Consider the following 14,928-nt stretch of genomic DNA (forward strand, 5'->3'; position numbering starts at 1 on the left):
GCTGCCGAACGGTGTCTGAGATCCTTTGCAGTCTGAACCAGGGTCTTGTTCGATCCCGGGTGCTCTTCGGATCCCTCATCGCTTGTGTGTTTGTTGAAGGCATTTTGGGCGTAAGCTAGCCTGTGATTACTGACGGTGTAAGACATTTCCTATTTGTCAAGTTGGTCCATGAAACCTAATAAATTATTGCTTTTTTGATTGGTTTGTTTTTCACATGAGAGCACAGATGAGATGTTTAGCTGTAAGACTGGACTTTATCACTGAGGCTTTAAACGCACAGAATCTGGAAGATTTAGTTATATATCCTTATGTAGGTCCTCAGCTTGATCCAAAAATGACACACAGGTAGTAGATTTGTATGATTCCCATCCAGACAGTAATTATGAGTAGCATTTCCATCTTTCTTAAAGACAGACTACAAAGATACAGAGAAGATTAGACGATGTGAATATGTATCATTGTACTTTCTTAATCTTTGACTACCAAAATGGGAGCATAGATGGAGGGACATGTGGTCACTGATGTGCTTTTGAGGATGGGAAAGGCAAAGCTAGAAGAAAATTAGAAATTCAAGGACTGTTTTAAGAGATTGGAAGATGGAAGAAGTTGGATCACAGTCAAATTGAGAAAGTGATGGCGAGCTTGTATGAGGGAAGAGAGGGGTAAGGAAACAGGGTCTCTTCTGTTGATTGTAAGGAACAGATATATTTAGTCTTTCATTCTTCTGAATCAAATAAGACCTGTGATGAGTTTCTGTGGGAAAGGTTGGATCTGATTTCTGTGTGCCTGTTATGTTCAATCTTTAACCACCTGAGAATATGTATTGACTATTTGCAGCTGTCTTGGATAATGAGAGGTTAACGGCAGAGGAAATGGATGAAAGGCGGCGCCAGAATGTGGCCTATGAATACCTTTGTCATCTGGAGGAAGCAAAGAGGTAAGAACAAGTGGGTTTGAAACTACTGGTGCTTTAAAAGAAGTTGTGATATTTGGTAAGGGGAATAATTCGGATGCAGCTTACCTCTTGCTTCTGTTTCTTAGTGGCTGTATAGATTCATTTGAAAAAACAAACAAACAATCCTACTGATCCCCGATGTGTTTATCTAACGTGTTTTTAAAGACATCTTGTGACAGGGACTGCGAAGCTCCAGTGTTCCTAGCACTGGGTGGCTTATCCCGACTATCTAACTTGTATATATGTCTTGGTGCAACATTACCTCGCTACTTATCAAGGGACATGAAGAACAGGTTATTCTGTTCCTCTTAACTGCAACCTTTTACAACTTTAAATTGTAACAGTGTATTTCCCTTGCACTTAATCTCCTCTTAGACTGAAAGCACAATTCTTGCAGATTTCTCTGTGGGTCTTACTGATTATTAGGTCTGCAGTACTTTGCCCTGGATTGTTCTGACTTCACTCACTCCGTGTCTTCTGGAAGTACACTGCCGAAACAGGGAAGAGTTTTCCAACAAGAGTGTTACTATGCAAACTTACAGGTACACAAGGGTTATTCTGCGTACACAGATGGGAGATGCTAGTATTGTACATTATGGCATGGCATCTACGTTTTCGTGATGGTCTGGTGTGGTAGAGTTTTGCTGAATTGCCACCCTTTTCCTCATAGGTGTGCTGCTGAAATGTGTTCCTCATCCTGTGTTTATACAGTCTATCATGTTTTCCTGTTACCTTTCACTTGATCCTGCCCAATTTGATTTTCTTCGTGATCTTTGTTTAATATGTTGGGATAATTTTGATCTTATTCCTGTCCTCCAGCACATGTGTAGCTTTTGTGTCATCTCTGTTTAATAAGCATGTAAGCATGCTGTATTTCTTCATTCAGACAATTAATGAAAATATTATCAGAACACAGTAGGTGCTATATATATCTGCTATTAAAGGAAAAAGAAACAATATTAGAATCGAATGCACAAAGTCTTACTGTCAGTGTTTTTAGAAAACCTTTTTGCAAACATTCAATCCTAGATGCTGTATGTGGAGAACAGGAATGAGGCAGACCAGTTTGCTGCTTCCCGTTGTGACAGTCGGGTCTTTTCATGCCTTTGTATACAATGAATTTTGTTACTTTTAAGTTTGAAATGTTTTTTTTGAAGCTGAGATTGAGACCGAATACAAGCACAACGTTAAAGAAAAAGAGGTGAGGTAATGTTCGTATTGGTGACTCCTCCTGCCCCAACACTTCTGAAAGTCAGGCTGGTGTTTCGGTTTGCATTTTGTAATAAGTCAGGAAATGGGTTGTGGGCATTTTGCAATTAGTTGGGAAATGCATTGTGAGCTTAAATTTCCGTTGCTCCCACGAAGATCTAGGCTAGCTGGCCGATGCGTATGCCACAAAAAATAACTTCTGGAGTGACAGAAAAGGATGGAGCATGCATAAAAACGTGTCCTGAATAGCCAACAGCATGTTTTGTCATGGCTCACTGAATCCTTCAGTCTCTTTGGCCCTCCTAAGGGTGGTGTGGATTACGAGACAGAAAACTGGTCTTCCCCAGCAAGGCAGATGTGTTCTGCTGAGGGGATTTTATTGGGAAGGAAATGCTGAGTTTGTGCAAGTTCACTGCTGGCAGAGAATAAAGAAGGACTTAATGCCAGGGTTTTAGTAGTTCATGCTGCCTTACCGAGCCTGTGTAGTATATTTTTGAAGGGGCAGGGAGCACTTGGTTTGTGGTACGGTGTGTTAGATGCTTCATGACAATTGTCACTACTGTATATTCACAGAGGCTGCTTAGGTACTGCAAGTGATGTTTGAAGTAGCGAGAAGGATCTGACTGTATGTCAAAATAACTCCCTCCCTTTGAGTTCAGGATCTTTAGGATCAAATGCTGGGTGATTGGGAGAGATGAGCTGTGCTGCAGCCGCTGTCCGTGCTTGAAGGAACCCCCAGATCCAGCGCTTGTGGCCTCAGAGTAAATGCTTTCTGAGGTGCTTGTCCTCTGTTCAATTCCATGTCCAGATTTGCAAAAAGATCAGGCAAAAATAGCACAGCAACAGCTTTAATATTTTAATTAAGCTCTTGCTTAATCACAGAGTCATCTTTGACTTGAAGGTTCCTTGGCTGTCTTATCTCCGCTTCTGAGCGTTGCCTTGGAGTTGATGAGGCTTGGCACTGGGTGTTTGACTTTGCAAACTTTGCACCTTGTCAGAAACAAGATGTTTTCACTGTTTTGTCTCAGAATGAGCCTTCAGATTATGCCTAGCGGTTGCCAATATCTTTTGTGGAGAATGAAGGAACAGCTGTGTTGCTCAAAATGCAGGCAGTGGTGCCGCTGCCTTCCTCGTGTCCTCCTCGGCTGTCAGAGCAGTGGGGAAGTGGAAGATTTGCTTAGAGAGCTTCAATGCCCCTTTTCTAGCCCTCGACCCACGTTTGCTTGGTGGCCCACAGGGAGCGGGAATTCCTGACTCCTATAGCTGAAGCCATACCACTTTGCATAAGAGTTAAAGATTAAATGACCGGAAGGAGGGGAGCAGGCTCCTTAGTTTAATAATTAGAGCAGAAAGGTGTGAGTTCATGGTCTACTCCCAGGAATTCTTTTCCTCACTGAGCAGTCTTTCTGTAAATTCTACTTTTGTAGAGTACCAGATTGGAAGGGACCCTAAGGATCATCCAGTCCAACCTCTCAAGGTAAAAGTATAGTTTAAATGGGATGAGTCAGCACCCTGTCAAGATGACTCTTAAAACTGATTTGATTTTTTTTTTTTAATTACTACTAGTACAGACCAGAAGAGAGCTCTTGGCTGGAAAGGAATTTATTTCATAGAAACAACTACACCAGAACTGTATGAGATCTTTATATTGGAAACTAATCTCCCTGTGGTCTGAGATCTTCTGTATTTGGCCTCTTTGCCAATAGTGAACTGAGATGTAACGTGTGAGCTGGATACTGCAGCATTTTGCTTGTGCTGTTGATTACAGTGCCTCAGAGCTATAGGTATGGGCGGGAGGGTTTATAACCTCTCTTCATAGCGAGAGATTGTCAGGTTGGAAGTTGTAAGGAGAAGAGGACCTCAAGGCAGAGGGAGGTGCCTGGTGCGCCCTGCGCCACTCTCGGGAGCTGGAGCCGTCTTGAGAAGCAGGCGTTACTCTTGCTAGTTGGAGAAAGGGAGGCAGAGCATGCAGCTGCGTCACTCAAGGTCATGAAAGGCATTGAGGTGAAAATTTGGGCTAAAACGGAATAGAGGAATTCCTCTCCTATGCTTAGACCAGCTACCAATTTCTTAAATAAAAATGACTTTGTGAATGAATGAGTCTTGATTGACACCTCGAGTTCGGTGTTTTGTGTTGGGTTGTGGTGGTTGTTTTTTCTGTCTCCAAATCACAGTAGTCTGTACAGAAAAGCTGTGGCAGTGCAGATAAAACTGGAAGTGCCCCCCTGTGCTGCTGTGGTGCGGTGGCTTGTGCTGACAGGAGGGTGAGCGAGTGCTTATCGGGAAGAGAAGCGACCTGAGAGAACTGCGTTTGGCCCTTGTCTAGAAGTCGGGCTGGTGCACTGTAACATCCTTCATCTCTGTTGTCTAATGGCCTTTTTTCCCATGTGGGTTGTTGGGGTGCTGTGGCATTTTCATGATGCAAATAGCACTTATTAATTTGACAAAGGCTCTTTCAGGCTTTGTCTTTCACCGTGGAATATTTTAGGTTCTCCAGGTTGGAAACTCAAATGCTGTAGGCTCCCTTTTCCTTATCTGCAGTGCTGGGTGATGGTACTGTGCTTTTCCCCTGGGACAGCAGGAAATGTTTTCATTCTGGGTTGTACCCTAGCACGGTGCAAGCACTTTAGTGCTTCCAAATAACTGTAATTTCCACTGTGCCTGAGTGGCGTGTTTCTTCTTGTATGCACCAGGATGGACCCTGCCCATGTGGGCTTCTAATCCTTTTTGTGGTTTTTTTTTTGGTTTGGTGTTTTTTTTTTTTTGTATAAGAAGTTCCCTGCTGAGCAAGAAAAGGATGCTGCTCGTTCCTTATTGCTGATTTAATCTGTTCAGGATTGACGTGTGTTGTCTGGATCTTGTGGTAATCCCCTTCTTTTTGACAGATTGGAAGATGGCTTAGTATAAACTGAGTCTACCATTGAGAAAAATTGATACTTCTTGCCTGCGTGGTAGAGTCTGAGGGGTCTTTCCCATTGAGTGCTTTTCTGTAAGAATGACTTTCCGCTCTCCCTCATGCATGGGAAGCAATTTTTTTTTGACTGGGGTGACTTGTCTGTGTCTTTAAGCAAAAAATAAACCTAAGTTGTTTTCCAGGTGACCCAGTTAAATATTTTTTTCCTAGAAGAAATCTAATGTTTAAAGAAAAAAATCTGGTCTTGTTGCCCCACTTTTAGTTTGAAAGTGTTTGGATGGGTATCATAGTCTCTTGGAATTTGGTGTAGTCATCCGAGATCTGCTTTAAAAAGGTTTCTTATCTTCAGAGGTGTAGGGTGCCCAGAAGAACCAAGAGGAAGAATTTCAGAGAACACCACTTTTTGGACAGATTGAATGCATCTGGAGTTAGTGCTAGATGGGAAGATTTATCAAGTTGACTCTGAGTAACTCCAGTGTCTGTAAAGGTGTAGATATCAGTTGTTGAAGGAGCTCTTTTTTGAAGATAAAGTATTTAAAATAGTGCACTACAGCTTAAGTCTGCTTGCAAAGGAAAAGCGATAGATGCTTTTTTGCAGTTAGTCTCAAGAGGCTTCTTCATTGCACATCAGAGGTTTTTCAGAAAGGCGGTAATGGCATTGGTTCCATTCCCTAATTAGCCTGAACTTGGAAAAATGGAGGTAGTTTAGCTCGATGTGTGTCCTGTGAGCCTCTGTTGAGAGCAGGGCTGCAGCAGAGAGCTGGGTACCAGTGAGGTAGTTTGAGAAAAGCAGGATTAGGCTTGCTCGCTACTTTTGTACATTTGTTGGTGTGCCTCAGATAAGCAATTTGTCTGCAGAATCTATTATTTAAATCCTGTTTAAATTAATCTGCAGATCATATACAGGCACGTTTCCCATGGGTTTTGAAGCTGTAGAGTCAGGGTGCAGCCGGTGGGGGGTTCTGGGGGCAGCAGTCGCACGGCCCAGGGTGAAGTCGTCCTGGTGATGTGCACCAGAGCTGCACCTGAAGGATGATTTTTTTTTTTGCTTTGTTGTGTTGTAAATCTCAAGACAGCAAGACTCTTCATGTAGCTTTGGAGTCCCTCAAATAAAAAGAAAGGTGAGGATTGTTTTGGCTTTATCTCTGAGCTCATTTTTTCTTTCTTTTCCCTCAGATGTAGGCTGACTTTGTGGGATGGGGTTTCTTTTAGCTTTTAAAGATATTTTTATTTGCATTCATATTCTATTGTCCAGAGCGTATGCAGCCCAGCTGCGGTTTAGTGTCCTTCGGTGATTTAGGAGCAATTAATTGTATTACCTCAGAAGCATAGCAAATTATTGCAACTTTGCAAAATAACTGAGGAGAAGATAATGTAGTGGATCTTAAACTATTCACAGACTAGAAAAGAAACACTGTGTAGGTATGGTATGTGAAAGCTACTTTGCCTTATGCATGTCAGCCTGCATTTGCATTTAATCCATCAGATTGTAACAGTCCCCTCTTTTATAATTGCTGATGAGTGTCGCGTGCTGGAAAAGGTCTGAAGGGGGAATTAGTTAAGTGTAGAAAACGTCGCAGTAATTGGGTCAGTAGCCTGCGATGCCGAATGTTCCCGTCGATGAGGTCTGCAGGCTGAGGTGGAGGCAGTCGGAGACTTCTGAATGCTGCCTGTCTGGTTTGCCCGTGTTCTGTTTCAAATGCATCACTCCTGCCTGGAGATCGTTCTTTTTTATTTTCTAACTGTACAATAAGGCAATTTTTATATTTTCTTTTTTAATGGTTTGTAATATTGAAGTATGATTGGATTTCTACAGTTGTAGAGTCAAGAGAGAAATAATCTCATTCATAAATTGATGTGTTTGTAGATATATTTATATGAGGAGTCCTGACATCTTCACGTATAATCCAAGTCACAGAATTATGGGAACTGGCATTTGACTGAAAATGGTTTGTATAATTCCCACAAAAGTGACCCTTCTCGGTCAGATGAGCGGGTCAGGTCGTCACTGACTGACATAGCAGAATTTATGTGGCATAAACAGGATTCCTCTCTTTATTCCAGGCTAATCGAGATTTTTTTTATTTATTTATTTCCTTGTGCTTCCATTTTATTCCCACTTGCAAATTGGGTCGGGTACTGTTTTTTGGGTTGGTTGTTGGTTTTTTTGGGGGGTCAGGGAGGATGTGATTCGTGTGATGTTTTGTTTGTTCGTTTTCTGTTTCTGTCAGATAGGATGTGAGTGCCACGTTAGATCGTGATCCATGAGGAGTCATAGATAATACTTTATTATCAGTAGTTGTAAGTCGAAGTAGCTGCTGTTCAGCTCTCACCACTTCAGCTGGGGCTTCTCGCCAGCCCGTGTGTGGACTCGGGAGAGCTTTCTGTGCCGTGGTGCCCTCAGCGCGGGCGGGAGCGGCTGCCTGGGCTGGGTCTGGGTGGGGAGAGGCAGGAGGCCGTGGGGGGGGTGCCGCCATCTTGGCCTCTCTGAATGCTCCTTTTGTGACTCACTGGGAACGGAGAGGGGAGAGGCCGCTGTGCCGAGACCGGCGCTGTGGTTGGACGGTGGTTTCTGAGGGAATATTGTAGTAATGCAAGAGAGCAGCCCAAAATAACCAAAGCGAGTTGTTGTCATGTAACAGTTCTTGACTGTCGGGTACTGTGGAGTGCTTATTACCCTTACTTGCAATAAATCAACTTAGTTTTGGGGCAGGATAACTTTAGTGATGCTAAACACCTTAAGTGTTAAAGCCTATTCAGTTTCTAACGGTAAGTGATCAAGACAATTAGCTTTGGCAACAAAGTGGTTGAGTGTGCCTTAAAGATTTTTTTCTATATGATAATGGAGTTCCTCATGACTGTGGCTTGGTACTCTGAAAGCTCTTCAGGACTACTCTTTTTGGCAAACATGACAAATGTAACAGGATCCCCATCAGCAAGTGCAGCTAACCTAATTTTTACCAGTTGTTGGCAGTGTTTGCAATCGAGCAAAAAGGAACCTTGTATTTTCTTTTACGGGGGGGAAAAGGGGATTTCAGTGCCAGAACATGAATATGGTCTTTGGTTCGGCTGCATGTTGCCAGGGATGGTGTGTTGATCATTGGGAAAAATCTGGCCTCTGTCACTTGCTCATCCTTTGCTTTTTGGTGTCTTTGAACTGAAAATGTCTCTGTGGGCAATGAGAATGTTCTGTGACCTTTTAGCTATGGACAGTACTTGTTTTCCTAGCTCTTCAATGAAGAGGCCATGTCTTTTCCTGTTCAAACTGCACTGAAACTTAAATTTCCATCTCGTTTTCTAGAAGAGAGCACTCCTGATGTGATAAATGTATTTTATACTTTGTTGTTGTTCCCTCTCTCAGAGATCTTCTTTCATCTTCTTGGGTGATTCCTTGATTTATTCACTGTTGGTAGAGTGAGTTATTTTAGAGAAGTTTTTGTTCAGGATTTTTGCATTGCTGTCTAGTGCCTTGCTCAGGTCAACTGGATGAAGAGCTAAGGCCAGCTGCGAGTTTTTACTCCTGATCCTCTCTGAAAAGGTGAGCCAAATCTGCCATTGTAACTGAACTAAAAATGTTTGATATTCATATGTAGAGACAATGATCTGCTGGAGCATGAGATCCCTCTTCTTTCAATAAAATGAATAGTATGATTTGTCCAAGAAATGCCATACCTGTGGTGTTGGCAATACTGAGCAGTGAAAAGCCTTTAAGTCGTAGCTCTGTATGTTCTTTGAGATGGCTTTTGCAGATGCTGTTGGGGGAAAAACTAGCTGCCCGGATTAGCAGCTGGTCAACTGGACCCCAGCATCTTTGTGTCTAGTTTCACGAGATGCCCTTTGGAGGCAGAGCACGGTGGACAAATCCTGAGCGGTCGTGAAGGTGGCAGAGCACAGGGATAGTCATCACTGGCAGCTACAAAGGGGCATGGAAAGGCCTGACTGCAACCTGCAAAGTCTGCATGCGGTTACCAACTGAGGGAGAGCTCAGGAGATGCGAGAACGTGACAACTTGGGAATGCTGCTTTCAATAGAGAACTAGAGAAGAGACTTATTAAACCAATGGACAGTCAAAATGTGCTTTAGAAAACAGATCTCTCTCAACAGAATATTTCAAATTACAATTCTGATTGTTCTGTGGTAATTACCAGTGTAATTTTAATAGCTGTAAAGGTACCTGACAATATGTCATACTGATCTGAACAAAGCCCTGTGTGCTTACAGGTGTGATTTCAGATTTGCTGGCTCTGGAAGACTTCAGAATCTGATCTTGAGCACTCTTGGTGATGATCTTGATTTGCAGGCTGTCGATGGTAGCACTGCTGCAGAAGCCAGCTTGCCCCCGCCTGCGCTCCCATGGGTTTGAATGTGTTCTTGAGGAGCGGAATTCCAAATCAGTGTTGCTGGTGCCTTCCTCGGCCTGCATACCCGCTGTCCCGCAGGCCGCTTCCCAGGCCTCACGGCTGGAGGATGAGTTGTCAGGCAGGAGATGGTAATGTTTGAGATTCTGAGCTTCTAGTCGAGACGGGGGAAAGCGAGTGATGTGTTATGCAAATATTGACCCCGAGGGTGAGCAAACCTGGCGGGGAGTTAGGGAAAGGGAGACAGTTTTTTTTCTCTTGAGGTTTTGCTGTTCTGGGTGGAATGCTTGGTATTCTGAAAGTCTTCCTATGATGTGATTTGTCATTTTTGTAGAAGGAATGGAGTGGCTCGTTAGCAGCGTTCACTGGCTCGTTTCCATCTTCTGACTGGCAATTATGCTGTGATCACTGAAACTCGGTTTGACAGAGGGCTCTGCCCTCTTGTTCTTGCAGGTTTTCTACCATCTACCAGATTCCTGCTAAATTTTCCTGTTACAGCAGCTGCATGAATAAGACGTTATCGCAACCTCTATTGCTTGAGGAAGATGATGTCATTCACTGCATGTCAGAAATCCCTGAAACAAACTACTCCCCACTAAAACAGAAGTCCTTTTCAACGCAGGGACACACCCATGAGCAGTGCGGAGTGTCGGGAAATGGGGGTTGTGGTCAGTTCATTGTGCGTTGTCTCTGCTGCTCCTTCCTTCTCACGCTCTTGTTCTGCTCCAGCATGGTGTCCCTCTCAGAAGAGACGGTTTTTCACGAACTTCTCCAGCGTGGGTCCTTTCCATGAGGTATAGCCCTTCAGGAACAGTCTGCTCCAGCGTGGGTCCCCTGCGGAGACACAGGTCCTGCCAGGAGCCTGTTCCAGCGTGGGGTCCTCCATGGGCTGCAGGGGGACAACCTGTGTCACCATGGTCTTTACCACAGGCGAATCTGCTCCAGCACCTGAAGCACCTCCTCCCTGTCCTCCTTCACTGACCTCGGTGTCCGCAGAGCTGTTTCTCTCACGTGTTCTCACTCCTCTCTCCACTGCTGTTTTAGCAGCTGTTGTTTTTTTTTTTTTTTTTTCCCTTTCTTAACTATGCTATCCCAGAGGTGTTACCATCATCGCAGATGGGGCTCAGCTCTGGCCAGTGGTGGGTCTGTCTTGGAGCCACTGGAACTGGCTCTGTTGGGCAAGGGTGAAGCTTCTGGCATCTTCTCACAGAAGCCACCCCCGTAGCTCCCCCACTACCACAACCCCACTGTGCAAACCCAATGTGCCTGTGTAGATATAGGCACTCATGAGAGGATACTCAGGTTCTTCCTGGCTGGAGGGGAGATCAAGGCTTTCACCAGGCCCACCTGTGCTGATTTAGAGAATCTCTCTCAAAGCTAAATAAACTGCGTGTATCCCCGCTACAAGCCCTGCTTGTGTTCACGGGGGTTGTCTTGCCTAGGTGTGGGGTGCTAAAGGCAAAATGGAGAAGTGAAGCTGGGTTGTATTTGTGTCTCTGGAGCAGCGCGGGACCCTGCCCTTAGACGCTGCCTGTGCTTCCAGGGAAGTTGCAGCCACACGTGCTGTGTGCTGGCTGCCGGTTTATGCCTGAGGTTTAGAACTGTGGCTAATGGTTAACAGAAAGAAACTGTCTCACAAATGGAGTTCAGAGCCTGACGTGCAATAAGCCAATGCTGCACACAGAGACAAGATACCAGGTTTATCACAATCCTGTGCAGGATTGGACACTACCAGGCTAATGCCAAAAATCTAGTGTGCTCATAGGGACAGAACAAAGAATATTTATACACTAGAGGTTGAGATTGAGTTAGTGTCATTTCACACTTATCTGTAAGGGTACAATGCACACAGACTCAGAGGGTGGGGGCTAAAATTGAGTAGTCTTGGCTTAGGGGTGTGACTTTTACCCTGATCACTGTAAATTGCCCAGTGATTTCTCCAACTTCATGCCCCCTCAGGCAATATAACAAGGTTAACCATGCACACAGGGCTGTGCCCAGCAGTGCAGCCAGCAATTATCACCCTTTAGCAGAGACATTTGAGTACATTGGTGAGTGCTGCTCAAGGATTCCTCCCTTTGAGACTTGCAGAGCTCGCTTTCTTGAAGCTTATTAGTCTCAGCTTCTCTACCGCCACATTAGAACCCATTGCTTGGTCTCACTTAGGTATTTTCTCTCTGTTATCAAACCCAGCAAAACCACAATTTCCTTCTTTACAAGTGTAACCATTGTCTTCAAATGAAATCTGAATTCCTGAAAAGCGCTAATAACATTAGCATGTAAAAATATTCCAAACACTCAAAATGTTAATAATATCAAGAACCCTTGAGCACAGTCCAAATTCATGCAGGCACCTTCTCAACTGCAGGTTCAGTTCATCAGCGAGGATCGTATCAGGAGATCTTCTGTTCTAAATCTCTGGTAGGAGTCAAAGTCTCTTGGTCCTGGCCGGATTCCATTGATAGTGAATCCAAGGACTCAGACCCTCTACTTTAACTGGACTTGGGGCAATTAACAAAACCAGGTGCAGCCCTTTCCAACATTCCTTCAGGGGCCTATCAGGTTACAGGTTCATCCTTAATATAAACTTGATCTGCTGGTTTGAAAGCACGTACTGGGCTATCAACCGGTATAAGTGTCCTCTCGTTGAGGTATCTGTGGAGAGAGGATAAAGTAGGCCCGAAAGACAAGATATACTCAAGTAAGAATCTGATCACCGTTCAGATGCATCTGGACAACTTTCCCAGTCAAACTGTTTACAGGATAGGATTTTCTATATAGGATTCAAATGGACTTAATTCCCTCCCGAGATCTTGGAGTTACTCAGACTCTTAACAGAGCTAAGGGCAAAATATATACCCATTGTACCTGAGTTTCCTGACACAGTTTTAAAATTTGCCTCTAAGATCTGTTTTGTCCATCTACATTTTCACTAGATTATGGCCTCCATGGGGTGTGCAGTTCCCACTTAAACTGCAGGATCCTAAATATCTCCTGCACAACACCTGTGATGAAGTGTGAGCCATTACCAGTTGCTCTAGCATCTCAAACCTGTGAATTACTTCCTTTAATACTGCCGTAGCTACTTCCCTGGCTTTATTGGTTGGACAGGGGAAAGCTTCCACCCAACCACACAAGGTATCTACCAGTAACAAAGGTGTTTAGATCTATTGCACGTAGGTAACTCAAATTATTTGACAGTGCTCTCCTGAAGCTTGACCTCTTTTTACTTGTCCTAGAGGACGTTTCTTCTGAATTTTAGGGTCATTCTGACAGCACACTTGATATTTTACTATGCTTTCTGCTAATTGCTGCACGATCAACCAAATATGACTTAATGCTTGCCACAACAGCATCAGCTCCCATGTGTGTTCCTTGTTGCATTTCCGTACAAGCTGTCCCACCATCCATCCTGGGATTTGATGCATTTCAAAGCCTCTGTTAATTGATTGTCCTTCTCTGAACAGGAGCCTGATCTGTAGCAATTTTCTTTGCTGCTTCATCTGCTGTCTTTTCTCTGATTTTTCACATCATCTGTTTCAAAAATGGTTTTAGAGCTCGCTTTCCTGTGACCCCAGCTATGGGCATAAGTTTTACTTAAAGGTCCATTACAACTGAATGAGTCCCCAGTGTCTAATAGGCAAACAATAGTTTCATTCCCCTAAGTACAAGTATTTTGCAGATTTAACGAAAAATTCATAATATAGAATTATTGCTAACATTAGCACCATTAAAAAAAAATTCAGAAAAATTTTCTGCTCGGTACACTAAATGTTGTTGTCACTAGCACTTTTCAAAAAACTATTAAAAACTGATATCTCATAAAAATAGTCAATAATCAAATTATATGGTTAATAACTTAAAATGATATCTTATATATATGAATCATATGGCTGATAATCAAACAACCATCGGCAACCTTTTCAACACGTACAAAAATCAGCCCTGATTTCTGCAGTATGTATTCATTGCAATAACAGCACCACTTTCAACTCGCAGTCCAACAACATTCCTAGTGATCTCTAATCACGATCATCATTTCTTATGTGTTAACACTGAACGAGATGCAGTGACCAGGAAGATGATAAAAGTGTTTTCATTGTCCAGAAAATCAGGTTTAGATGGAGAACCGAGTCAAATAAGTCCTGCAATGCCTTTTGACCTTTGGACTCTTCAGATCCATCCTTGCTCCATTTGCATCTCGAGGAAGGGCAGTTTAAGGTGAGGAGAAAGTGAGCCAGGGTATCCCGTTCATTCATACATGCAGCACCACTCCGAAAAGCCTGGGGGACCACTTTTCCCTCAGGAGGCTTCGTCTGCAAAATAACGTCAGCTGTAAAATCATACTGTAACCCAGAGTTCCATTTTCCAGCCATTTCTCCTCCCTGCCCCCCTTCAGATGATACAGTGGCCACCACTGTCACATTGTCAACATATTTTTATTTAATTTCACTTTTTAATTTTTTTATTTTTGTAAGGGGATCCCCACCAAACTGTCCAGTTTCTAAGGATGCATCCTAAAGAAGTGCAAGGAGAAATCTCGGTAGAAGAATTTGAACCCACGTTACCATGTTAGTTTATTTATTTATTTTTTTTGGTACCCCAGAAGTCCTAAAACAGAAGAGCTCAAAACCAAATGAGACTTATACCAAAACTCTCTTAAAACATTTCATAGCAGTAGGACTGATTGATTAGAAAGGTGCAATTACTACTTTAATTTGAGCTAGCTTCAGTAAAATCAGAGAGTACAACTTTACCTATGCAGTCATGTGATGTAACTTGATTGGAGAACTAATTCAGAGTTAAAAATTATTTTTTTCTGTGCTGGTGGTGGAAAATGCTGAAGTAGCAGAAAAGAAGTGGAGGTCCCTGTGGAAAGTTCATTGGTGACGTGTTGTTCTGATCCCTTCCTGTCCCCAGACCCACGGGACCTGAGAAATGCTTTCCTCTTGTTCATCTGGAAATTCCACATTTATTTCTGCCTTGTAAGGGTGGCAGGTGTTAATTTCAATATTGGTACATGAGCGGAACTGTGTAAGCATTTCTGAAAACCTTGCTTTGTCCTCTGGCCTAGCCAAGGGTTAAGCAATGCACCAAAGGGGGAGCGTTATTTTATGTAAATCGCCCTAGTTTTGTAGTTACATTAACGCCTACTTAGGAACCTGTTGAAACATGTACAAGTACCTTGAGACAGCTTATGTTCTAATTATGGGCTATTTATCTTACCTTATTGAGGTACTTAAACAGAAATCACTGCCTCTGTGTCCTTCCATAAGGCATTAAATGCTTCTGGCCTGTCCCTTCTTCATTTCAGGTCTTCATAGGTTGATCGAAGTGGGTTGGTTTTTTGTTACCCCAATAAGATTCTTGAGAGAGTATTATGAGCCCTACTGCGAGTGTTTGGACTCCTCCAGGGTGTGAGTAGCGCCATGTCCTCCAGGAGTCCTCGTGTAGTGATCCAAGGCATGGTAGTGCTGTTGCAGGAGGCTCTT

General features: G+C 43.3%; 1 protein-coding gene across 1 annotated transcript in view; it reads left to right on the plus strand.

Moving 5' to 3' along the window:
- The first annotated feature begins 842 nt into the window (after positions 1 to 842).
- IQGAP1 (IQ motif containing GTPase activating protein 1) overlaps positions 843 to 14,928 on the plus strand; it is a 59,819-nt gene continuing 45,733 nt past the window's right edge. Inside the window, exon 1 of the mRNA XM_010192398.1 lies at positions 843 to 937. Coding sequence (XP_010190700.1) covers positions 873 to 937 — 65 coding nt within the window. The 5' untranslated portion in view covers positions 843 to 872. The remainder of the gene's footprint in view (positions 938 to 14,928) is intronic.

The sequence above is a fragment of the Mesitornis unicolor genome, unplaced genomic scaffold (assembly GCF_000695765.1).
Source record: "Mesitornis unicolor isolate BGI_N332 unplaced genomic scaffold, ASM69576v1 scaffold17759, whole genome shotgun sequence".
In the NCBI taxonomy this organism is placed as follows: Eukaryota; Metazoa; Chordata; class Aves; order Mesitornithiformes; family Mesitornithidae; genus Mesitornis; species Mesitornis unicolor.